This window comes from Aotus nancymaae, unplaced genomic scaffold (genome assembly GCF_030222135.1).
Source record: "Aotus nancymaae isolate 86718 unplaced genomic scaffold, 86718_ANA_hifiasm-v0.15.2.pri h1tg000002l, whole genome shotgun sequence".
NCBI lineage: Eukaryota > Metazoa > Chordata > Mammalia > Primates > Aotidae > Aotus > Aotus nancymaae.
This window is the reverse complement of record NW_026988413.1, coordinates 62317372-62344856: the sequence shown is the minus strand read 5'-3', so window position 1 is coordinate 62344856 and position 27485 is coordinate 62317372. Positions and strand designations below refer to the sequence as shown.

General features: G+C 34.0%; 1 protein-coding gene across 5 annotated transcripts in view; it reads left to right on the top strand.

Moving 5' to 3' along the window:
• The window catches only part of SEMA3A (semaphorin 3A), a 497295-nt gene that overhangs the window by 353927 nt on the left and 115883 nt on the right, over positions 1 to 27485 (top strand). For all 5 annotated transcript variants that reach the window (XM_064375108.1, XM_064375121.1, XM_064375130.1 and 2 more), the window contains one exon: positions 5352 to 5471. In XM_064375108.1, the coding sequence (XP_064231178.1) occupies positions 5352 to 5471 (120 nt within the window). The remainder of the gene's footprint in view (positions 1 to 5351; positions 5472 to 27485) is intronic.

The following is a 27485-nucleotide window of genomic DNA, read 5'->3' as shown; positions in this document are numbered from 1 at the left end:
CATCATGCACATGAATGGCACACATCATGATGAATCAGAGTGATAGTATAATATATTTTTAAAAAGACTAAAAATAGATATCATAAGGTTCTATAGTCCACACAGAATTTCAAAGTGAATGTTTTTAACTTCTTTAAGTAGAAGAAAATCACAGTGATCAGCTTTTACTAATAGCATGGTCTATAGTGCCTATATGTATAATCATTTTGAACATGTTTGAAGGTTTCAAGTAATTTGAAAGAAAAATGTTTATAGAATCTTGAACAATATTTCTAGAACTTCAAAACAAATAGTCAATCTAGAGGGGAAAGAGCAGTCAAATTGGGCACTTAGCTGAAATGAGCATTTAAGTAAAATAATTTGGGAGGCTTGTACAGAGAGACTTCATTTAATCATATCATTCAAGCCACTTTAAAAGTTATTTTTCAATTATACTTTTAATGGTGATATAGTTCAATTAATATGAATATGCTTACATACCAAAATTACTGGCTATATAATAATGCTAATTTTCTTGTCTTAGTTGAATCAGTATTATTTAAAATCTCTGAAAAATATAAAAGCATCAATGCGGAAAGTTCAATTTGTTTTATTATGGCATATTCTAAATACTGAAGGTAAAAATGCCTCCCAAAATGTACAGAACTGCCTATTCATCATTTTAAAAGATGAATGTTAAAAAATTCCAAGTGACAAATTCAACATTAGAAGGCTAATATTATAATTATAACATGGTTTATATTTTAGTTTTATTAAGACAAGCCTCTTTGGAGAAGAGATTTCTAACATCCTTTAGTGAATAGTGAAGTATTAGAAAGATACAATTATAGATGATCGGATTACAGCTGTAATAACACAATGTTAAAAGAAAAAAAAGACTAAACACTATTGCCAGATAAGTACGGAAAAGCTTAAATAGAGGGAGGGATAAAGTGAGTGACAGGAACAATCTCACGGATTACTGCTTTGGCACGAAGATTCCAGTATTCACCTAGCTTGCCAAATAAATTGACCAGAGAAAAAGAAAGTCAACAGATTAACTTCAGGAATTAAGCTTATTAATGGGTTTTCATGCAGAAATGTATCCACCCATCATGATCGGAAAAGGTTTCCTTTGCTTTTCCAGCTGCTAGATTATGCACTGAAATATTTCTACATAAATTATTGATGAGATAGAGACAATTTTTTCTTCTTTTTATATGAATTCTCACTGACCTGAGTCAATGTTATGTTCTACCCATTCAGTTTGGACTGACTTACATTTGAGCCAGAACAAGTTGTTTGATTTAATCATGAACTGAGTATATTTGAATAGAGATTGTTCAAGTTCACAAGTCTTCTCTCCTTTTTTCTCTTCGCTTATTTAAAGTAAAATTTCACTGCTCCATCCAGAATTTAAGAACATGCAAGGAGGTAATTGGAATTGGAGGTAAATCATATTCTTTTGTAGAAAGTATAATTATCAGAAGTTAGTTAAAAACACCTCAATTCTGTTTTAATTTTCATGCATGGAGCAGTTGTTTTGACAGATGGATGAACTTTATTTTTGTAACCGTCCAGGAAAAGTCTGTGTAACACAGTCTAATCAGTGCTTCATATCTGTAATGTTTGTTTTTGAATCACTGTGCTTTTGACTCCTGTATCTTTTCTAGGGGTAGCCAATTTCTTCTAAATTTATTTCTCCAGGTAATATATTGCTACATAATTCCTCTATCCATTTGATCTGAAAAGACTAGAGACCCTTTAAAAAGTAAGTGTAAGTGGTTTGTCACTAAGGATGATGAATCATTACTCCTCAGGTGTGGCCTTGAATTTTACTGGTTTATAACTGCTCTTACTTTTATTTCTAGCTAACAATCTATAACACTGCTGCTCTGGAGTACATTTCAGTAAAGTAAGAGGTCAATATGGTTGCCTGACTCTTGGGAAGCCAACTTGTTGCTAAACTTGTCTGTGTTCATCAACTTAAATTCCAAAAAGGATCAAGGCTTGAAAAATGAATTCATTTTGAACTGATTCCACTCTCTTTATTACATTGTAAATCCTCCAGTGCTGAGCAAAGCAGTGCAGCAGTTTAAGGCCAAAAAGTACATTACATTCTGAGTTTTAAGAATCGTCATGGTTCAGGAAAAGGTCAGAAACACTCTTCTTCTGTCTCCCTAGAGCAGAAATGTGTGAAGTGTGTTTCCTTTTTCTGCCACGCTTCCTTCTTTTTTAGAGGAATGTCCAAGCTGCTTCCAAATAAAATGAATATCCTGTTTTGGAACACTCAAAAACCTTGGCAGCCACAAGCTAGAGAATGAAGGCAAATGAATGACAGGATTGATACTCTTTTATGCAGGTTTTCTGTTAAGAACAAATCCTTACTAACAATGTCTCTTTCAAGTTTTTGGTTCTTCTCTGTCCAGTTCTTTTAATGCACTTTCCTCCTCCATTGTTCTTGATGAGTCTCCTCTCAGCTATTTTTAACCAAATTTGAAAGTATTTCCTTCCATTGCTTTTTTCATTTCAAGCATCTTTATATCCTCTAAACCCCAGAACTCTCTCTCCGTTCTGTTTGCATCAACCTCCACTTTCAAAATAATATTGAGCTTGTCCCCCAGGGCATGGTAACAATACAACCTGCTGCCAACAGGGAGAGTTCAGTGGGGAAAGGAAGGGAATCATTCCAGGCCTTAGGCCAATAGGGTGGGTCTAGTTGCTTTGTAACACAGATAGACTCCCGTTATCAGCACTCTGTAGAACCCTTTGCCAGGTTTCACAGCTATGGTTCTGTGATTGATTTTGTTCCAACAGCTCTGTAGGGGAATTGTTGTCATATTATAGTGGTTCCTCTTTAGTAGTCAATAGAGAACAAATTAAAATTATGATATTCAGTGGAGCCAAATTTCATAGTTAGCAAGAACCCTGAGAGTTTTTCAGTCATTAATTACAATCTGCTAGTTTCCTTGGAAGGACAGATGTAGTCACTATAAATTGCTAATCAGTTATTTAATCTATAAGAGATAAAGAGCCCACAAATTCTGTGACATTATGATTCCTAACAGTTGCAGAGGTGACATGATCCTTCATTTTGTTCACAAGTATTCTTACTGGTAAAATATATTCTTTCTTTTTTATTACGGAGAACTGGGTTCCACTGTTGTATTTCTAAGAAAGCACTTAGGTGGTGCTGATAGGACTAAAAAATTGGGGTTTGTGGAAAAAATTGCATGCATATCTTTAAAGGCATGGCATGCAAACTGAAATCCTGTTCTTTTCTAGAATGAAAAAGACATCCATCTGGGTTTGCCACTATTATTTATTAGAATATCTGTTTGCTTACCACTATGTACACAGCCAATTTCTTGGTTTCAGCATATGGTGCTGGAACTGGTTATTTCTGATCCTGAATACTATAATATTGAGCCCACAATCAGAGATGATTATCTTTATATAAAAGCAGAGTATGTGGCCACCTACGTGTTTCAAAGTAAACATTTTTCTGAAAATGGCTTCTTTGCAAATGACTGAATTTTTTTTGAGAATACAAATAAATCCTTTGGGTAAGGCTCATGAATGCCTGGTTTGTAAATGAGTTTATCAGATGTTTCCCTTTCCACAACCTCTTTCCTCTGCCCAAGACTTCATGCCCTATTCTCTTGGGGAGGGAGGAGAGACTCTTACAGAATAGAGAGCTTGTTGCTAAGAGTAGTGGAAGTTAAGTTATATCTGTTTCATAGTTTTACCTAAGAGGTACTCTATTTAAAGTGAAACTTGGATGAGATCCACATAGGTTTTAAGCTTGGAAATTTTTCCTCATAACAACTTGTAAGGTCAATTTATTTCAGAGAGTAATTTTGTATGTTAGAATACCTTACCAGACAAAAGAAAGACTCAGGATCTATGTAGCAATACAGTGGAAGAAATTATGTTTATTTTAGTTACCCCAAAGTACTCAGCATATGTTAGGAAAGCATGACTGAGGAGTTATAACTAGAAATTTTGCATTTTACTTTAAATTAGCCAAATTCATTTTTAGGCCAATAGATTCAAAGGCCATCATCAGGTTTCATTCTAGAAAAATAAGTGATGATAGACAGCAATTATTTGAATTTAAATACCAATTAATCTGCTTAAGTTTGGTTGCCTGCTCCTTATTTTATGGGGGCAATGGAATTCAGATAAAAACAATCAGCTGCAAATATAGAATACAGATGTCATGTGGAAATATACTCAAATTATTTTATCACCTCCATTATAAGCTCCAACTGACTACATAAAGCACTCTTAGCTCTCACTTGAAAAGTGGCAGGTCATAGAGAATGACTTTGGGAGTGTGACACACTCAGAAGTGCCAGGACCAACCCAGTACTGTCATGTGTGCCGGCCTTGCTTGCACTGTTGTCCACATTTGATCCTTAACTGCATTTATGGTTACTTATTTGGTTCTTAATTCCAAATGTTTATAGAAATAAAACTAGTGGCCAGGCGCAGTGGCTCACATCTGTAATCCCAGCACTTTGGGAGGCCGAGACGGGCGGATTATGAGGTCAAGAGATTGAGACCATCCTGGCCAACATGTTGAAACCCCGTCTTTACTACAAATACAAAAAATTAGCTGGACGTGGTGGCTCACACGTGTAGTCCCAGCTACTGGGGAGGCTGAGGCAGGAGAATTGCTTGAATCCGGGAGGCGGAGGTTGCAGTGAGCTGAGGTCATGCCATTGCACTCCAGCCTGGCACCTGGTGACAGAGCTAGACTCTGTCTCAAAAAAAAAAAAACAACTAGTTAAGAAAGTCTATTGCCTTTAACAAAATCATTTTGAATGCAGTTTTTATTATTTACCATGTGAATACTCATTTGGCTATTTCCAAAATGAGTTACTAGTGATGTTTAAACTTTACATTTAATACAGGGTCATATTACATTTATTTTTGTTTCCTTTTCCTAAAATAGAACTGAAAACTGATTTTTGCAAGTACAGTTTCATCATTTTGTTTAGTTAATTCATTAGTTAACAAGTAATTTGTTGCTCTTCTCATTTCTAGAAAAAAAATCACATGTGATTGATTATCTAAATTTTTTCCCACTTTTGTATAAGTAAATTAAAAATAGTTTTAATGAAAGATTGATAGAAGGGCATCAAATAATTGTTCTCACCAGAGTAAGACATTGTATATTTTCATGCATATTGTAATATAAGCAATAATAAATAATAATAGAATAATAAATAAGTTCTTAAAATGTTGTGAAAGGAATGAGAAAAAAGAAAACAAAAGACAAATCTGTTCCAGCATGCCTGGCACCCTAGAGGATACCTCAGTCATGCTGATTGCTGAAACTCATTGGTTTTCCTTTTGTCTTACAGAAAGAATGTGCTAATTTCATCAAAGTACTTAAGGCATATAATCAGACTCACTTGTACGCCTGTGGAACGGGGGCTTTTCATCCAATTTGCACCTACATTGAAATTGGACATCATCCTGAGGTAAAGCTGGCTATTAAAAAATTGTGTTTGTCCATGACCCCTTTCTATTCAAAATGCTTCATTACTAATTTCTTCAGTTCATTTTGCTTCTGGTTCACTATTCAGTGGGACCTACTTCAAATTCAGATGCTGTTATTAATTTTAATCTGTGAATGCAAAAAGAATGAGACCATCACTCAACAAAAACTAGGGAGCAGGAGGAAGGAAAAAGCATTTGTTTTCACCCTGGATTACAAAGTCCAGTCCATTTTGCATGTGCAGCAGATGTCAGCAGGCCGAATGTGTGGTGTTTTCTCCTTCATTTGTATATTGCCAGCCTTCTCCTCCATTTCCATCCTCAGCCAGAAGTGTCTGCCACCCAGTTGTTTTCTTCTGCCAGGGATTAAGAAAGGAGGCCATACATTTGCACAATGATCTGATCTCTGGTTTGACTCACATTATTCACATTTGTATTCTTGCTTGGCTAAGCTTTGCTTCTATATTTTTGGTTATTATTTTGGTGGTATGGAAAAGAAAAAAATTCATGTTTTTAAAAAGTCTGTCTATTCCTGTAAAGATGTATTAGTGAGGAAATTATGTACATTTAAGTAAAAATCAAGATAAAGAAAAAGTTGCTAATGTTGAAAGCAGTTTGGTGAATTTGGCTTATCAGTAGCCTTCAATTATAAACCCTCTTGTAATTTTTGGTACAAAATCCTAAGAGGAACAAAAGAGTTCATGTGGTGAGAGAATCATTGGTGACAGAATTTTCTTCAAAATTGGATTTCAGGAATACTCAACAAATAAGGGACTTATTCTCAAAATATTTCTGATATCCTAAAGATAAAATAAAATTTGCATGGTACTCACTTCTTTATAACTTAAACTATAGACTTTCTCCCTAAATTTCATAAGGTGTCCTAAAGTGATACAAATATGTTTTTTGATCCAAATGAATTAGCAATCAAAACAGTTTGTGTTATACCTTCTTTGTATAAGAAAGCACCTTAGAAACTGTGGTTTTGAGGGACTGTGTGAGGCCACAAGGGGCGTGGTTTCAAAAGCAAGAATTTCCCAGCGCCATGCCTCCATCCATGTCCCCACCTGGAACATAAAGTTCTTTGTCTAACTTTCCAGTGCGCGGGCTAGGTAGAAATTTCAGGTGAGCCTCTTTGTTCAAAAAGCCTGCGAAAAGCTGTGGGAGGAAGGGCTTCTGTTGCGGACCTAGCATCGAATCCAATATGGAAGTCAAGATCAAGCACTCCAGCGGAAGTTTGAAAAAACTCTCATTGAACAAGAACATGAATGGGACGGGAATAACGCCAAGGTTAAAAACCCACTGCCCCTTACCTGTGCAAATATCCGCTCGGGATTCCCCTCCCATGGCAGCGTGGGAGCTCTCGCTCTCCTTCTCTCTCTCTTTCTCTCTCTGCCTAATAAACTACTTTCTACTAAACCCTTTGGGTCCAAGATATTTATTCAAACAGTAAGCTCACCAGGTCTGCAGGACCCCTTCCCTATTCCTGGGGTAAGAAAGGTCAAGGACTTGGGCACATCCGGGAAAACATTGGATGGGGAAACTAAGCATTTTTGGGACTGCTCTGCTCCCGTCCCCAAGTTGCATCTTTGGCAAGTGTGGGAAGGGAACTAAGCCCCTGCCTCCTGTCCCCCAGTTACAGTTTCTAGACTAAACAATTATTTTCCCTTCTTGATGAACCAGGGAAGATTAAGACACTTTGGTCTTACCAGTTGGCAATTGCTCCTCATCATCCTGTTTCTCCAACCACATCCTTCCTTCTCTTTCTTATAAGCCCATATGTATAGTATTTATACTGACAAACTGAAGAGTTTTAAGTAAAAATTAACTTTAGGACCCGCAATTCTACTGAAATTGCTTGTTTTACATTGATTAAATTAGGGATAAATTTATGCACATGGTCCTGGAGAGTTAGTACACCTAATTTGTTTTAACACCTGATTTAGTTACTCACTCTTTGCTATCTTCTCAACTAATTCCTATTATAATACACCAGTTGTCCTAAAACTGGAGCCAAGGTGATTGTCCCACTTTTCTATATTGTGAAGATAGCTCTAGAGAACTTCCTCCACATGGTATTGCACTTTTTACATGCGTCGGGAATTACACTGTACATGATTGATAACGGAATCAGGAATGCTGAACTTTTAGCACGAATTAGCAGAAAAGACCTGGACTTTGATGTCACATCTGGCTTCAGATCTTGCTCTACAACTTACTAGCTGTAGAGCACTGGAAATATTACTTAACTTCTCTGAGACTCTGTTTCATAACATGCAACACAAACTAAAAACAAACTTTTAATTCTCAGTGTCTGTATATTTTAAATGCAAAGTTGACTTATTACCTCTAACTGCCTTCCACTGCTCCTAGCACAGTATGACTCATTCACTTTTTTTTTTCCCCTGTAGAAACTCAAGGAGGTTTAATCCCATCATTGTTAAAAAGCCTGTCCTCTGGCCTCAGACTGTGGTATTTGCATGCAACCTCAGCTTGGTACTAGCTTGGTGCTATCTGCTTAATCTGGTGCAAATTATTTGATTCATCTTTATTTATATTTCCGAGCCAGAAAGTTGTAAGGAAATGGTCTTTACCTCATAGAGTTGTTGTGAAAGTGAAACACTTGTCTAATGGATAATAGAGGCTGAAAAAGGTCAATTAATATTAGAAGTTATAGATATTTTAAAATGCACGTCTATACTTGTTTAAATAAAAAACATAAATCTGCACCACAGCCTAAAAGCTGTGTTGCTGTTTTGCTTGCTACCCGTTGTCACTTTGCCTCTTAAATGTTTCTCACTTCATCAGAGATTGTAAATTATGGCACTGGGTTCTCTGGGCTGACAGGTGATTCTGCACCTTTCTTAATTTCCCCTTTTAAAATGCGAGGCTTACATGATGTTGATGGGCATTTAAATTAAAACGCCATATGCTATTCCTGCATTTTTTATCATTTTCCCAAAGTGTTGATTTTTGAAGTTGCTATTTAATAGAATTAAGAGTCTATTTCCTCTTCTACTCATCAGTACTCATTGCTGCTGTATGGGTGGGCAGCTGGGGAAATGAAGAGGTACAGGTTCTGGGGCCAGGCCATTTACTAGGATTTTCTCTACCCAAATAGCCAATATATGAAGCTTCCTGTCTAAGCATTCTGAAGTGGGAGATTGAAATGCAACTATTTTCCTGAAACTCTGAAACTCACAGCCTTTGAGAGAGATCCTCCTTCAGAAGCGCAGTAATTGTGATTTGCATGATAACTATAGATTGTGAAATACTGTTCCAGACTGTTTAGGAGATCAGAAGGAAGATGATTATGCAATTACCTGGGGAATTTGAAGCAGTCTAGACAGTCAATCTATGAAATTCTGGAAAAGATATTATCAATATAGCTTGTCTAGACTACATCAAATTTAATTTTCAATGCTTAAGCTGCACTGCCTTAAGAGAGAATCTGCTTCATTGATCTATATTATACTTAAAACACTACCTTTGGATTTAAACAGTTATGCTATGTGTGAAGCTGAAAAAAAGAGACAGTGTATGCTTCATACTATTGGGAGAAGAAGACAGTAATAGAAAGATTGGGAGAGTGAGAAATAAAATAGCAATCAGGACAGAGGCCAGGATTATTGGCATAGAGTTCATAAACTCTTAAGAAGTTTGAGTGTGTCACCCAAGGATGACTTTCAGATAAAGGACCCAACTTCTAAATTCTATTTAGAAGTTGTGTGTATGCTTTGCTATTACCTGCCCCACACTGTGTGAAATAATGAAAGATGAATTTCCCTTTAAAATTTTTTCCAGACTCTTTACATATTACAAATAATTTTATCATAAAAAAAGTAATTTTATTTGTTGCTTTTATTAAGACTTTCGTAGACATTTTGACATTCAGATTTTTCTTTGCAGTGTTCTTCCTTTAAAACAACTTATCATCTTACATTCTGTTTTCAAGAATGTTGAAACCCCATTGTTAGAAAATGACATTATGGACTTAGCATCATATATGGCAGAATGCCACAGAAGTAAGAACATCACTTTGAAGGAAATCAGGGCTTACTTTATCATTTAATAGCTTTGAATCTTATAGGAGGAAATTAATAGTTCCTTAAAAGTAATAATACAACTGTTTGCAAAATAACCTTCAATTTTGTCTTCAAGTTATGAAAATGAACCTCTTTAACTCTTCAAGCATTTTCATAGCAATACAGTCATGAGTCATTTAACAACAGAGATAGAATCTGAGAAATATGTCCTTAGGTTATTTTACTGTTGTGCAAAAACCATAGAGTGTACTTACACAATCCTAGATGGGATAGCCTACTATATAGCTAGGCTATATGGTGGAGCCTATTGCTTCTAAGGCTATAAACCTGTACAGCATGTTACTCTACTGAATATTGTAGGCACTGTGTAGCACAATAATAAGTATTTGTGCATCCAAACATATCTAAGTATACAGAAGGCTTTCCAACGGCTATGAGGTCACTATGCAACAGTAATTTTTTAGATCCATTATAATCCTAGGGGCCTACCATCCTATATGCCTTTCATCATTAACAAAATGTTATGTGCCACCTGACTCTATTTACACTTCTGAATAGTGTATTCCAAAATCTACTTTTGCTAAATGCCTTCTGACCACACATAGTATGTCATTGATTGTTGTCTTAAACAGATTTTCTCTTTCCTGTGGCACATTTGGGAATTGGTAGACCTGTTAATTAACTCCAGTTCTGTAAGATATGTGTCAATCAATTCTTGGGTATTTTCCAATAACACTTGACACTGAAGATAACTGTGAGTGATATCACATACTTCATACACACGTGTGCGTTTATCATAAAATGCTTGTAGAATTCATGAAAAAAATGATTTAGAGCTAGAGTTCAGATAAGTTTGGAGTTTAAACTCGCAGCATGCATGCCACTGAAATGAAAAGCATGAGTCATCCTTGAGAAGCAGAATATTCCCAAATGTCTTATAGTATATGGTATTTCCCCTTCAAATTTACATCTGTTAATAAAACAAAGTATGAATTTAGGAGAAGTACATATTTTTGAAGACATCTCTGGATGTTTTCTCAAATTCCAAATGGGTCTTTTCTACTTTCTGGCAGGAAATCTAAAAAAAAAAAAAAAAAGGCAGACCCCGATGAGGGCTGAAAAGTATTAACTCCATAAATACTCTCATAATGTCACAATTGCAATTTATGATAGAACCAAAGGAACATTAAGAAATGCAATGAGGCTTAGTGGCTATCTCTAAGGTCATTTCCACAATGACAACCAATATATCTATATATGAATAAAATGTTTTGTCTGGTTCTTCTCTTCCACTAAGAATAGGAGTATGCTCTGATGGAAAACTTTGAATCAATCCTCTTAGTAACAGTCCGCCAGGCCAAAATGTTATTTAAGTTCTAGGTAATCCTCTGTCGATTAATTTATACATTTAATCTAACCCATTCTAGTTGAATTACTTCTCTAAATTTATTATACTATTTAGTCCAATGAAGTGCAAGTTTATTTCTACTAATTGGTACTGGAGCTGAGAAATTCAAGTATCTTGGCAAAACAATGAGGAGTTGCTTTTGGGTAGGTGGATGATCTTTCTGAGATCTTACATTGGAGTCTGTATTTATTTTGTAGTATGTTAGCTTCAGCGAGAAAAGTTGAGATTCACGGGCAATTCAGCTGCTCATTGTTTTCATCAGATGCAGCATATTCCTCATTTGCACTATGGACCTGAGCCACATGTGATTAGGTCATAGCTGTTTCTAGGTTTTTCTTTCCTTATCTTTCAATACTTGCATCATGTTGGAAGATGGACTTGTACAAGTTACTATGCTTAATAAAGACCATCATTTATATTTAAAATTAAATTTTAAAATGATCTGTTCTTTGTACTTGAGGAGAAGCTTCACAGTTAATAAATTCTGAGATAACTGCTCACCAATGTATTTCTTAAACCAATGTTTAAGTTCTAAACTCTATTATCAATAAGACTGTTTCTCAGTTAATGGAACTAGTGCTTGATTGAGGGAGTAAAGTGACCTAAGTCATAATTTGAAACAAGAAAAAAATTCAAATATGGTAAAAAAATAGATACCAAAATGCAAATGAACATCAATCACACACTTCATTAAAACGCTTCAATTCAGTGTGTTATATTTTGACTTGATTTCTCTGAATATTTGATATATAAAAACAAGAGTTATGAGGTTAACATTTCTTTACCCTATACCTCTTGTTTGCTCAATTGTAAAGTTTTTTACATAAAATACTTCACAGCTCTTTTCCCTCTTAAAAAAAGTGACAGATAGAAATGGAAGTGTTAGCATTAAATTCTTACCTAGAAGGATTTTGTGTTTTAACACATATGGCTGACCTATTGCCAGGTAAAGTATTTGGACAAATTTAAACAGTTTTCCTAAGGCCATGTTGTTGTAATAACACCATTCTCAATCACCTATTAAAATAATATATTATCTATGTACCTTATTTTTTAGTATATATGCTGCCAAAGCGAGCACTATAGTACCTTATTTTTGAATGACATCTTTATTTACCAGAAATCAATTCAGATAAGAACTACATCATATAAAGTTAATATTAACCATAAACATGTTTCTCTATTCCTTGTAGACTAATATCTAGTTTGGATCAAAGCTCTTACATTTTTTGAGGGGAGACAGTGACTGCATGCTGGGGGAAGCAGCAAAGGAGAAAGGACTTACAGAGTGCCTATATAAATTGGTTATGAGTAGCATATAAACTGGGAACAACAAACCGCGGCATACTGTAGAAGGCCTTTGGGAAGGCAAACTTCTCCATGCCTCATGTTCCGGTGCAGGGTGACCTAGGCTCTCTTACCATAAACATTGTGCTAGAGAATGTAAAATCCCTTCGTAGCACTAAGACATAACCAGACTCATAGGCTACTTGTGAGGCCCGTGTTCCACCAGCTGCACATAGATAATAGGGTGAAGATAACCACGTCTTGTTTTGTAAAACTCTCAAGCTGCCACTGTTATCAGTCTTTAGAATAATGCACCAGTTCTGGCTCACTGATTCAGTTCCAGCTCACTGATTCACCCCACCATCACATAACCCTCTCCCTACCATCACTCCACCACCTACCCTATAGATCGAAGTGATTGTAACCAATAAATATGTGGAAAATCAGAACTCGGGCCTTTGCACCCTCCTTTATGCACTGGCCCCCTGGTCCCACTTATGCATTCTTAACCTATCTTTTTCTCATTCCTTTGTTGCCACCAAACTCGGGGTACCCATGAGTGGTATGTGGGGGCTGTATCCCTATAACTGGAGTTATTTATTCTCCTACTTACTCTTTCTCGTAGATGGGTCCTCTTTTGATTGATTCCCTTACACACGTTTTCCATATAATCTACCTTAAGGGGAAACTTCTATTCATAAAAGCTTCCATTTATTTGTTATAAATATTAAATTTACAAAAACACAAAGAATTGCACTAAATCCCATTGCCTGTTCACCTGCTTGGTACTTTTTCATCTTCCCTTTCATTCTCCTGGCATCATGATCATTCTTTTACCTCTTGACTCTAGTTCTATGTTTTATTTTTATTTATTTATTTTATTACCTCTATGTCTCTTTGTGTCAATAACTTCATTTAAAACCAAAGTTTAAGAGTAGAAATACAGCTTGAATCTGCAGGTGAGAAGGAAGGAGTAAATCTGTTATTTTTTAAAAATATAAGAAAAATAGCATAACAAACTTAGACTGAATTTCCTGAAATCAGAATACCTTCATCTCCTCTTGTAATGTGTTTCAAATAAGTGGACTTTAGTAAGTTGTCTCTCAGTCTTGTTTTTAACTGTGATGATTTATTCTGATAATAATGTGAAAAAATGATATAAACACATTCTAAATTATTTGGACAGCTATCCCATAGTCATAATTTTTTTTTTTTAATTTTAGGGCCCTCATTTGCTTGATTCTTATGATTATTTGAATGCCAAGAAATGTTCCTTTAATTTTCTTGGGCTAATGAGAAGGAAACAAAGCCTGACTTGATATGCAAATGCTATATTCTGCCAACTAAGGGCCAAAGTGAGGCCAGAGTGCATGGTATGAAGGAATATTTTGCTGTGGTTGAAATAGAGAAAAATGAGAGAATTGAATCAACCCAGAGCATAGGAATGTGTGTGGCTTCTGGGCACTAGGACTATGTTCACACTGCAAACATGTATTTACTTTTCAGTATACGTAGCAATGTCACTATCACATTCCATTACTATAACTAATTTTAATTGGATTTCTTTTCCAATTTTGTTGGTACTTAATTTTAAGCATAAAGAGCATATACTTAGTTACTGTCAAAAAAAACCCCATACCATGTGTGGTAACTCTGGCAGCATGCTAGAAGACACCTTACAAGTGTTTTTAAAAAGATAGTGTAGGCCAGGTGTGATGGCTTAGGCCTGTAATCCTAGCAGCACTTTGGGAGGCCAAAGTGGGTGGATCACTTGAGGTCAGAAGTTCGAGACCAGCCTGCCCAACATGGTGAAACCCCGTCTCTATTAAAAATATAAAAATTACATAGGTGTGCTGGTGGGTGCCTATAATCCCAGCTACTCTGGAGGCTGAGGCATGAGAATTGCTTGAACCCAGGAGGCAGAGGTTGCAGTGAGCCAAGATTGCGCCACTGCACTCCAGCCTGTGTAACAAGAGTGAGCCTCTGTCTCAAAAGAAAAAAAAAAACATAGTGTAACCTCCTTCTCTGTGTTCATAATGGAGGACCCATCTATGGGTCCTGATGGCTCTCAGACTTAGCACATTTGGTCTATATAGTTTTAATACTGCTCTTTTCCTTACTGGTTTAATGTCTCATCCAATTTGAACATGGAGATCATTGTCTTCCACAGCCAAAGCCAGATAGCTTGTGGTTTATAAAAGTGACTAAAACTCATATTTCATAATAGAAACCATGATTTATAAAAATAAGAAACTTTCTTAATGCAGATAAATAGAAAAGCACACTTGAATAGTCACACTCATATCCTCAATTAGCATCTTGAAATAAGTCATATGAGTTGATTTCACTAACAGAGATTCACACAGTGTATTGGTGACAAGGCTTAAACTAGCACCCTTATTTAAAACTTCATTTTTGTCATTTCCATTAGAGTCTGTTATAGTTAGGATTCTCTAGAACACCTGTGTTCAAAGGCAGTATAATGCAAGCCACATATGTAATTTTAGCTTTTCTAGTAGCTATATTAAAAGGAATAAAAATAAGCATGTGAAATTAATTTGATATATTTCATTTAACTCAGTATATCTAAAATGTCACTTAAATGTGTAATCAGTATAAAATTATTAAAAACATTTACATTATTGTTATACTGCCTTTGAAATTTAGAGTTTTTATGAGACTTATAGCTTAACTAAATTTAGACTAGTCTCATTTCACGTGTTCAATAGCTTCATTTGGTTGGTGGCTCCCACATAGGAAAGCTCAGTCCTACAAGGCAAAGCAAAGATAGAATGCAGAATGACAGGTGATCTTCATGTCTATGTGAGCATTTGTGTAAAAATTAATATCTGATAGTTGAAATCCAATATTGTTGCTTATGATAATTTATTTAAGCTGTTTTACATTTACCCCCTTATAAACATCATTGTCACTGAAGCTGAAATAAATCTAGTGGTTAGAACTAACTGGAGTGTAACCTGGCAAAGCTGATATGTTGCACAATTGAACTTCAAGAGAGTGGGAGGAGAAAACCATTGTGTTATAGCTGCACAGTGGTTTTAACATAATAGCAAATTTTCAGATCATTTTGTGGTGAAAACTTCAAAGATGGCATAATGTCAGTTGTCATTCACCAATATACAAATATGTGGAGAGGGCCCTTATTTCCAAAAGAAGAGAAAATGAATGACTATCGCTACCGAATAGTGAAAAGGAGGATATCATGTCATAGTTTTGTTTGTATGCATAGTTATGGAACCCCTCTTTTTATTCATGACATTTCGTGAAAGCTTTTATGCTTTTTTTGTACGGAAAGGACCTAACCTATGGATCTAACCATCTTCCTATAAAAGCACACACATGCAATTATAACAATCCATGAAGATATATAATAATCTAAGTTGCTAAAGTGTGTTTGTATTCATATAAATGCAACTGCAAAGTAAAGAAAAAAAATACATCATAGGGTACCATGGGAAAGCAGTCTGATTAGTCAGGTGTATTCTTGTATTCAATCTCAGCATTGCACCATGATTCTCCTGGTACAGGATGAGAGCTGGGGAAGTAGAAATAGCAGGGACTTGGAAGAGAATGAGCATGAGGTAATGAGAATAGCATTGAGGTGAAAAAGAAAAGCATCATGAGCAAACCTTCTGCAATAAAGGTTTTAATTATTAGATATCTTTGAGAGAATACTAGAAAATAATAGAGGCTTAATATTCATATCTATGTTTCTTCAGATTTGAAGCTACAATACTGCTCAACTGCCATAATCAATGCCCAGATGACCTTGGAAGCAATTTGTATTCAAATGAATGATTCAGTAGTGATAAAAATGACTTTAATAAAAACATAGGAATACTTTTTCTTAATTTTCTAATATTAATGGTAAGGAATACAAACACAAGTATCATCCCTCAAAGGACTCACATAAAAACAAAAATCTAACTTCAGTGTTGGTAAAAAACATCTGCAGTAATACAAATCATAATTCCAACAACTAATATTGATTGAGCAATTAATATTTCCTTTAAAAGTATTACATTACTTAATTATCACAAAATCTGATTAGGTAGCTACTCTTAGTATTTTCATTTTACTAATGAGAAAAGTAAGGATTTTCATGATTGTTTTGTAATAGACCCAAGGCAAGCATGCTTAAAAAGGATATTCCAGCACCATACAGTCGAAGAAGAAGAGTAAAATGATTACTTCTGACTTGGAGGACTATGTTGGAGTGATTTTTTTCTCCTGGATTTATACTTCAGAAATACTTAGTGCACACTTAGTTTGGACAAAGTGATGAGTGTAAATAAGGGAACACTTGATGAGATAAACAAAAGCCAATCTATTTGAAGTCGATTTTGGAAATGGATGAAGTATTGATAGATTTGGAAGATAGACAGGCTATGGGAACAGTGAATGGAAGGACAAAAACATATAGTCCAACTGGGAAATAGCAAATAGCCCAGTGTACATAGAGTTTACTGCTTTTCAAAAAAAAGAGACGAGAAAGTTAGGATCAAGATCAGTTTAGGGAAGCTGCTCAGGAGCCATGCAAGTTTTCAACAAGACAAAACCATTATTGCCACCATTCACTTTGAAACATATTTCTGGTGTAAATAGGGAAGAAAAATAAATAGACATATACATACATCAATTTTTGAGACTATAGCAAAAGTTCAGCAGTGATACGATAAGACCCTATACTGTTATTGAGTGAAGGATACTGAGTAAAATTACAATTCTCAAATGAAAACATCAAGATATCTAAATAATAGCTAGATCTCATAAGCCAGTAGATGAAATATAACTGAGGTATTGACACTGTTTAAACTCCTCATTTTTAAAAAAAGGGTTTTCAATTCTTTTGTGACAATTAGTCAAACCTGTTTTGTAGCATATTGTGGTTCATGCACACTTAATTTTAAATTTTAACTCCTGAGTCTACAAATAAACTGCATTAAGCTGCATTTATGTTGTGCATAAAACATTAAGCTACTATATGCAAAGTTATGTGAATTTTTCATTGATACTGTATCACAAAGAAGAGTTTCTCCATACTTGGAAGTAAAGACAATGCTATTTTGGGAAATGTATATGTGAAAGTAATTCAAATGCATTTTTCTTTAACAAAAATCCAAAAAACAAAAAGCAACTAGACAGAAAGAAACAAGATTTAATATATAGCACTTAGAAACAGTAAATTTTAACTTAATAACTAAGTCTTGCTTTGTTTATAATTCTTTACTACATTATAGCTTATGATAATTATGTGAATCATTAATGAAAATGCAATTTATAATTAATCTCTGGTTATTCTGTCCAATTTATCTTCTGCTATAACTATTGCCCATGATTATTGTTATTACTTTTATTACTATTAGAGGCTATTATTATTGGCATGTTTGATAGCTTTATCAAAATTATATGATTTGATTTTAGTAACTCTGTGAAAGAAGCATTATCTGTTTCTCAGTTGAGGAAACTAAGGCTCAGGGAGGTTCAGCATGTTACATCACATCACACAGCTAGTAAATCATCTGTCCTCATACCCATCATAACAAATGGCCTTTCTAATGGCATCAATATTATACCCCATTGAGATTATGCTATATGATGTGTTTATTAATACTTAGTTCCAAACGCTCTCAAAACTTTGAATTTCAAGTTAAATCCATTACAACTTGCATTATCAAGAACCTTCTTGAAAGTAGCATTAAATTCTTCATGCTGAAATAGTGCCAGTGTATGTCACCATGGTAAAATTCCTTGGCAGTGGCAAATTCGCAGAGTCCTTTAAGAGATTATGGTAATAACATAAACTGGGAGTTGTGTTTTAATAACACTAGTGCTAGGATACCCCACAAAATGGTTATTCTCTTACTACAAATTCTCTCTATAGAAATTCTAGAGATTGAGCAAAGATCAATAAAACCCACGTACTGTTCCTTCTACCCAGACAAGAAAAGGAGTGGTAACATGTCACAATCAAAGAAAAATATAATTATATGTTTTACCAAAAGGAAAATGTTAGGACCTGTAGCATTAATACAAATATGTTTGAAATAGAGTACTTAAAGAAATGAAAATCTATATTTTCCAACTCTCATTCACAGTAAGTTTAGCAATAAAGCATGTCCTTTTACTATTTTCTAATATTTTGATCATGTAATATTTCAAATACACAGAAAAGTCTGGATACCAGTATATAATCAATAAATTATAGATACTCTAAGAATCAGTAAATACGTAATTTTATATGGCATAAATCATTATTAAATATCAGAAGATGGGCATACTCTTTATTATTTCTAATGTAAATGGGCCTTATTGAGCTATCCCTAGCTATAAGAATATTGAAATATTACCTTTTTTTTTTCCAAAGGCTACATTTTACTCTAATTTTGCACTTATGTATTTTTGGAAATTCCAGCTAGAACAAATGTATTTGGAGAAATATATATTTATGTGAAGGTTCATCCTTAAATCATTGCATTAAAAAATCGAATGGCATAGATATTCAACTTTCATTGAATGCAAATCTTTGCATATTTTGCTATTATTCTTTAGTAATTTAAAATCCATTTCTATGTAAGTGATAGAAAATTTGGTAATATTACCCAAATACAGCTTTAAGATTTATACATTTATAGGCAAAAAAGAATATCATTTCAAGTTATCAGAAATCAAACCACATCCACTGACTACTTTCCATTTTTATTTTATTTTTATTTTCCAGTCTGCCATTTTAATTCAATTGTGTATCTTTGGTCCCTGAAAGCAATCCCAGGAATTGCTGAGTAGTTAAAAAGCAAGTCTAATGGGATCTAAAATCAATTCGCAAGTCTGCCACTGATTCATTGTTTGACTTTTGCTGCCACTGAGATGACATTAAACCAGTCTCTTACACCAGCATTTTTATACCTCTGTATTTTTGTTGTGATTAAAAAATACTTATCTATTCATTATGCATATACACTAAAGGACATAGATTACTGATTAATCTGTATTAGACTACTTTCTATTTCAACCAGTTACCTCACTTGAGATTAGCGCAAAGCTTTATACAGAGGTTAAAAAAAATCTGTATCTTTCTTGTGTTGCAAATGCAGTTTTGTATACATGCCACAGTTCAAGATCCTTTTAAGTGCTTTTCTCCTGGCAAATTTTTCTTCTTTTGATTTATCTTTTGTTGGCATTTAATAACTGTCTTGCCTCATATTTAAATTGATTCACCTGGAACAGATGGATGCTTGGCATCCCACATTTACTTGCCCTTTGCTGGCCTCAATCTTGGGGACAATTATAACCTTTGGCTTTACGAATCCTTATTCTTGTCATGCTAGATAGCATTCCTAGGTTACTACCTTGACACCAGATCAAATTTTTCTAACTGTAATGTGGAAACATTTTAAAATTCCTGTTAAAATTGCACAGTATCTTAGACATATGTAAAAACATTTTATTTTCTAGAAATGTATAATAATTTATCTAACAGAAGAATGGGAAAAATTTATGTAAGTGATAAGCAAAATATTTTAATTTTTAACATACGAAAATCCAGAAAAATAGAAGTGACTTTGTGTACTTTATTTATAAGGTGCATCAGAAGCAATCAGTAATTTCCAGTCTGTGAATTAAAATCAACTTCAGGTGAGATGAAAATACAAAGTGAAATGATGTGTTTGACACATAAATGACAAGACATTTAATCCTGTTCACTTTTCTACCTTGTATTTGGAAAAGTCTAAAACTTTTAATAATATCCTAATACAAAAATGAAAATTATTTTCAACTAATGCTTCTAAGAAAATAATTTTCATCTGGAATATTTTAGTGCAAAAAATTAATTTGGAAATATTTATATATGCATAACTGCTTAATCCTAATGATGTGCTGAACATGAAGCTCAATAATATATGGTATTTTACTTTGAGATAAATACATGTCCAGAGATAAACTGTGGCCAAAATTTCCATAAAATTCTGCTAAAAATTATGTTTATAAAATACTGTAGCTTACAGTTACTGTACAGTTTCTCTAGTTCCTGTCCTTCACTTTCTAATATAGAAAATTTAAACTTGGATTAGTTAAGAAGTATTTTTAAATCCCTTGACTACTTAGTGGTAAGAGCTGAACTTAAGCTCAATTCTCTTGACAGCTAATTCTGAGTCTTTTCCATTATGTTGCATTGTCTTCACTCTCAGTGCCAAATGTTTAAAAGGAAATGAAAGCCACAATTTTCCATATACCTCAAGATGTTTATAAGATTTTGTATTCAAAAATAAAAATAAATGCTTATTAGTAACATGTAGTAATTATTGTTAAAATATAGTTGTCTTTTACCTTTTTTCTTCATGCATAAATGGTCTGATTATAAACTACATTGTGTAATTTCAGGGAAAATATTTATGATTTCTTTATACTTACTGAAAATGAATCAAGTGCCTCATCAAAGTAGATAAAATTTGAATATTGTTTTAATACTTTAGGAACTTTCATTCTCATAAAGGTAGCTGGATTTAAGATGATTTCTATCAGTTGAAGCAGTCAACACGTATTAAATATTATCAAATACAATAATTGGAAACATTAGGGAAGCAACCTGAACACAGGCAGCATGCAAAATTTCTCACACACACCTCTGCATTCAGTGAACAAGAGTGACTAAATGCTTTGCTCTCCCTGGATAACATGAAAGAGGAAAAGAAAAAAAAAACGCAACATCTATTAGAATAAAGGTTTAGTTAACAGAATGGAGACTAGTTGACATGAGACATAGGGCATGAAAAAAAAATGCAGAAACCAAGTTATTTATAGTCTCAGACCTTACTAGTTCAAAAAGATAAAATTTGACTTGGGAAAAAAAATGAAAATAAATTCAGTTCGATTTATGTTTAAAGTAGGTAAAAATCCAGAAGTGAGTTTTCTACAAATGTTCTCAATGAGAATATATATATATATACACACACACACACACACACACACACACACACAAAATATATATGAATATATAATATACTGTGCATTATTATATAAATTAGAAACAAATTACCTATATACACTGTATGTTGTATGTGTGTGTGTGTTTTTATCCATGGTGGGTGACAATATCATTATACTGCTGGGATATATATATATATATATATATACACACACACACACACACACGTATATATGTATATATTTATTCATTTTTTTTTAGATGGAGTCTCACTCTGTTGCCCAGGCTGGACTGCAGTGGCACTCTCTTGGCTCACTGCAACCTCTGCCTCCCGGGTTGAAGCAATTCTCTGCCTCACCTCCCGAGTATCTGGGATTACAGGTGCCCACCTCCAGGCCTGGCTAATTTTTGTATTTTTTAGTAGCGATGGGTTTCACCATCTTGGTCAGGCTGGTCTTGAACTCCTGACTTCATGATCCACCTGCCTCAGCCTTCCAAAGTGCTAGGATTACCATGAGCCACCGTGCCCAGCTGGATATGTATTTGTAAATGTAGGCTTCAGTCAGTTTTCCCTTTAAGGAAATAAATGTCTGCTTGGGAAAAGTGATTCCTTTGAAATGCATCAGTTCTATATACAGATAGATGTATTTACCTGGGCATTATCCATCTCTCAACTATATCAAATACTCAAAGCAAAAATATTTCAATGGGTAATTAATAAATTTGAGGTACTTTCAGGTTTGTGAGTCTTTGTGTTGCAAAGTATGTTTTAGTTGTTAGTGGTGGTGGTGGTTTTATTTCAGAATCGGTGTCATATTATGATGTTAGAAACATAGATTCCACTATCATGTAACATAGTATTTTCTAAGATTCTGATGTCATAGCTGCAGTTCCCAATCTTACATCTAGCAGATGACATGCACATGTGACATTCTTTCATGAGAACACCCATTGTTATATGCATATGAATGTTCTAAAATACAAGTAGATAAAATAATGACAGAGAGCCTTAACCTTGATTTGGCCTTAATTTTTTTAAAATAATAAGATAAAAAGAAAGCTATTGAAAATACATGTATTTAAGTTCAGGAAAACAGTCTAATATCAGAGAAAGTGTAACATGGGGGAAAAATGACAAATTTAAATCTTAGATATGTGGAAAAAATAATTTAAAAATACCGAAAGAAGGACTTTTGCCTCAAAGATGGTGCCTGTATGTAATGAACTTAGTGGACTTTTCTCCTGGGCAACAGACCAGAGGTGTAAATGTCACCAAGGCATATGGTTCCTCTTCATGAAATAACAATCTTCATTCCCATCCCACTCTCTCCACCTCTCCCCTCTCTGGCCTGACTTGCCCTATCCAATCAGACTTCCACATCAAAGCCAGAACAAACTTCAAAAAAGGCAAATGTTTGCCTGGTAGCCTCTGTTTACAGACATTCCTTTGCCTACCTTTTGTCCTAGCGATTGGAGAAATTGGCCTTTGGTTTTTGATGCCTCCCAGCTCTGCATCCTTTTATTGATTTATTTTTTGCTTAAGTTCTAGGATGCATGTTCAGGTTTCTTGCATGGTAAACATGTGCCATGGTGGTTTGCTGCACCTATCAACCTGCTGCACCTATCAACCTATCACCTAAGTATTGAGCCCAGCATGCATTCGCTATTTTTCCTGATGCTCTCTCTGCAGCTCCCCAAAGGCATCAGTGTGTGTTGTTCTCCTGCCTGTGTTCATGTATTCTCATTGTTCCGCTCCCACTTATAAATGAGAATACGCAGTGTTTGGTTTTCTGTTCCTGCATTAGTTTGCTGAGGATTATGTCTTCCAGCCCTATTCATGTCCCTGCAAGTAACATGATCTCATTCCTTTTATGGCTGCATAGTATATTATAATGTATACGTACCACATTAGATTTCTTGTTCTTTCAGTTCCTTTTCATTCCTCATCTCTCTTCTCCTAGGACATTGCATTTATTGTTTTTGTTACTTGTATAGAACTTGCATATTTGCTTTAATACTGTTTTTGTTACTTGGATAGATCTTGCATATTTGCTTGGATATACTCTTGCATATTTGCTTTAATAAATCCATCTCATCCTTCTGATCTCAATTCATGCATTATTTCTTCAGAACAAGTTCCACTGACTTGTAATCTACCATTGTATATGCTCTCATAGCAACAAAAGCAAAAATCAGATGAGTAAATAAATACACATATTGTGGGAAGTGTTGTAATCGTACTTAGAGAGTTTGTCTGAAATAGGATATATACCTATATGTAGGATTCACATCACATAAACTCTCTGAACTGTTGAAGACAATTTCTTGATCTCCCAAGGTTAGTTATTTTTGTATTTATGTTGTGCAAAAAGTTACAGGGTGCAAATTAGAATTAGAACATGAATAAATAACACCAAAGGAGTCTCTCAAAAATGAAATGTAGTATCTCCATATTTCAATACAAGTCATTTTCTATATTTGGCATATATCAAATATATGTCAGGAATAATTAATACTGATGTCAGGAATAATCTATATTGATTAACAAATATTATCCTGTAATTTTAAGACATTTGTTTTTTTTTTTGGTTGGTATTATATAATTGTTTTATCTCTCATATACATATGACCTAACAGAGAACAAATTTAAATGAATTCTTCATAATAACATTTCCACAGAAGTACAATTAAAAGTTATTTTGCTGTTAGAGCCCTTATGTAGCAAGTCAGCAAAGAAATAGTTTGAGGTTATGCACAACCACAATTAAAGGAGGGAAAAAGGAGGCATGGAGGTAAGGATGAAGTAAGAAATATATTTCAAGATCTGTTTTGGTAAAACCAATCTGGCTAACACTGGAATTTGTCAGATAATAATATCTGTTAACTTTTATTTCAAGCCTTTTGCTTAAAATAAAATAGAAATTCTTTGTCTGTAAACTTCAATATTCTGAGTTAGGTATGACACAAAGATTCTGTGGGGATCTTCTCACTCATTTATCACGTTGAAAAAAGTAGCATGTTTATGTTAAAGTTTATGTTTCATTCCTGGAAACTGACACACAGGAAGCAATAAATATGAAAAGTTGATGTGAGGTTCAGTGGCAGCTTTCTTCCCGACAGTGGAGGGAAGTGGGAGTTTTAAAGTGAGAGTGCAAAGGGATAAGTAGAAACAAAGGCAGTTGTATCTACACGCGGACATTCAAAAGATAATCACTGAAAGTGGTATTAGAGGAAAACTATGCTCCCCTGTTTGAGTTTCAAATTAAAGCTCTCTGAGGATAATGGTAAATTTCATTTGGGTAAAAAAATTGCCTTTTATCCTCCTCCATCAAGATTTCAATTGGCAGTAGATGACACAACCTGCTTAACAATCAGGTATTTCAAAGATTGAGAAGGTTTAGAGGGATCATTTTTTAAAAATACCTTTTAAAAAATCTATGTGAACAGCTCATATATTTTGGCACATGTATAACATTAATTCACTAATACTCTAGAGTATTCTGATACTCTGATACTAGTATGCAGAATATTCTTAAGGTACTCTGCCTAGAATTTAGAATTTAGCATTGTGTGTTGACATATAAAAATACAATCTGAATATCTATTAGGAAAAATATATAACATTTTGATATTATGGTATTTCATTTGTTCATAGCCTACTGATTTAGATTCTAAATAAAGCATCTCAGAATTCTATAATGCTTTGCAGGTTAGAAAAAGAACATTATAATCAAAATGACTCTAAACTCTTCACTTGCAGTTATTAATACAACATTAAATTTCTGGATATTCATCTTGAGAAAAATATGAAGACATTCTCTAAAAATTGGAGCCAAATTAAAGTAGTTTTCTCTAAGCCTGATTGAATTTTTAGAAACCACTTTGGATTAATCACAGTATTAGATTGAAGTTTAATTATATTGTTTTACCTCAAAGGGATACTGCGATCAAATGTATATAACCTAGTAAAGCACTCAGCTGAATAGCTTCTGATTGTGACAGTAAATATTTATCATGGTAACTCTCCACCCACATTCCTAACCCAGCACACCCTGATAAGGTGTGTGCTATTTTAGTTTGGAGTTTACTTTTTATGTTAGATGTGAAATATAAAATATTTTGTGTAAAAGAATAAAATTTTTATTAACCTACACAGTTTTGTTTCCTTTCCTTTCCTTTCCCTTCCCTTCCCTTTCCCTTTCCTTTTTATTTATTTATTTATTTTTTTTGAGATGATGTCTCACTCTGTTGCCCAGGCTGGAGTACAATGGCATGATCTCGTGATCTCAGCTCACTGAAACCTCTGCTTCCTGGGTTCAAGGGATTCTCTCCCCTCAGCTTCTGAGTAGCTGGGATTACAAGCATGAGCCACCAAGCCCTGCTAATTTTTGTATTTTTAGCAGAGAAGGGGTTTCACCATGTTGGCCAGGCTGGTCTGGAACTACTGGTCTCAAGAGATCCACCTGCCTTGGCCTCCCAAAGAGCTGGGGTTATAGACGTAAACCACTGCACCCAGCCAACCTACACAATTTTCTGCAGTGTCATATTTACACACTTGATAATGTTTGTTAATTTCAATAAATGAATATAGCTGCCAGTGTCAACATAATTATGACTTTAAAATTATCATTATTAAAAAATATTCTTTTTTTTAAATGCTTAGTTAAAAGCGTACATTTGGTCCCCCTTTTATTTTCATTTCTTCCACACATAAGCTTTAATGCATGCTTGCATTATTTGTTCAACTTGTGTCATGAGTTTCTTTTTCTTTGCTTTAGGTTGAATCTTTCCTCCTTGCAGAGAAAACATGTTATTCCCGTGTAGTAGGGTATTCTTGCACAGCTTTAGACAAATCATCTGCAAACATTGTATTGCCTGTCCGTTATTTTAGGATCTTTAGAAATAGAAAGGAGGGAGTGTGTCTAATGACGTAGCAGCCATTAGTTCTCTCATTGACAAATTCTCATATTATTATTAAATACACATGCTGATCTTTCCTATGAAATATTAAAACTGACTTACCTAGTCCCTAAACCCACCTAGTTTTACTTATAAAGTTCTTACTAACTTCTTTACAAATCAAACTTTAAATCTGGGGACTGTATAAAATTACTCCTCCACTGCAACAAAAATATCAAAACTATCTTGTATAATTTTTGTATTATCTTGTTACTCAGAGAATATATGGGATTAAACTTCAAAACCTTTCAAATATTCATGAGCATAATTTTTCAAATTTTCTATAACGGAGCAGATCTAACTTCAAATCTTTCATTGTATAATAATGGTATTTTCAAATATATTTTCTTAATGAATTTTCTAAATATCCTACTTTAGCCTCTATATAGTTATTAAATATATCAAGTTTGCAAATCAATATTGCATCTTCAGCACACTTCATACCCTTTAAAATTTAGTCTGATAGCACAAAAGGCTTCCTTTTCAGTTAATAAATCTAGGTATATAAAGTGATACACAGTATATGTCGATAAGTTGTTTATCTGTATACATATATTTACCAAATGTGTATATAGATAAAATCCTTTGTTATTGTATTACTATAAAATAAAAACACTCAATATATAAAAGAAGCCCTATAATGATTTATTATCCAAATAATAATAATTGCTTTGAAGGAATGACTAGATTTTGTGTTAAAAGTTTAGACAATTTGCCATAATAGCATAACTTTATGTAATTTAGATATGTATGATTTCAGTCAAATAATTGAAGGTTATGACCTTTATATGGTTGACTTCAAACCCATAATTACCCTAAAATCAATAATTTTTATACCCCTATTTTTATCTATGAAGTAACATTTACCATATGGTATTTATCCAATGTTAATAATTGACAAATTTTGTAGATGGTTACCTATGTAGTTGGAAATTCTTATTCTTGTTGATGTATTTGCATTTGCATAGAACTTCATTCATTTAAAAATGGCAAAATTAGTGCCAGTTATACTAGTAGCATTATATGTGCATATACGACAGCATATATTCTCCTACAAACAGAATACCAAACAGAACAATTATGACTAAACTTAGTGAGATTTCTATTATTTAAAGAAAAGTATTTTGCACTACTCTGAAAACATGCTGCAAAGTAGTGTTCAAGATGAGTGTTTACATATACTTTTTCACCAAATGGCATTCTTCTTCCTAACAGCTCTAAATTGACTCATTATTGTGTCTTAGGAGAATTATTACTTCAATGCCTTTTTTTTTACTCTTGGTGTAAGCTCTAAAAAGTTAAGAAAATAACTTTGCTTTTTTGAACAAATAAAACCCCCTCCCCCACTGTG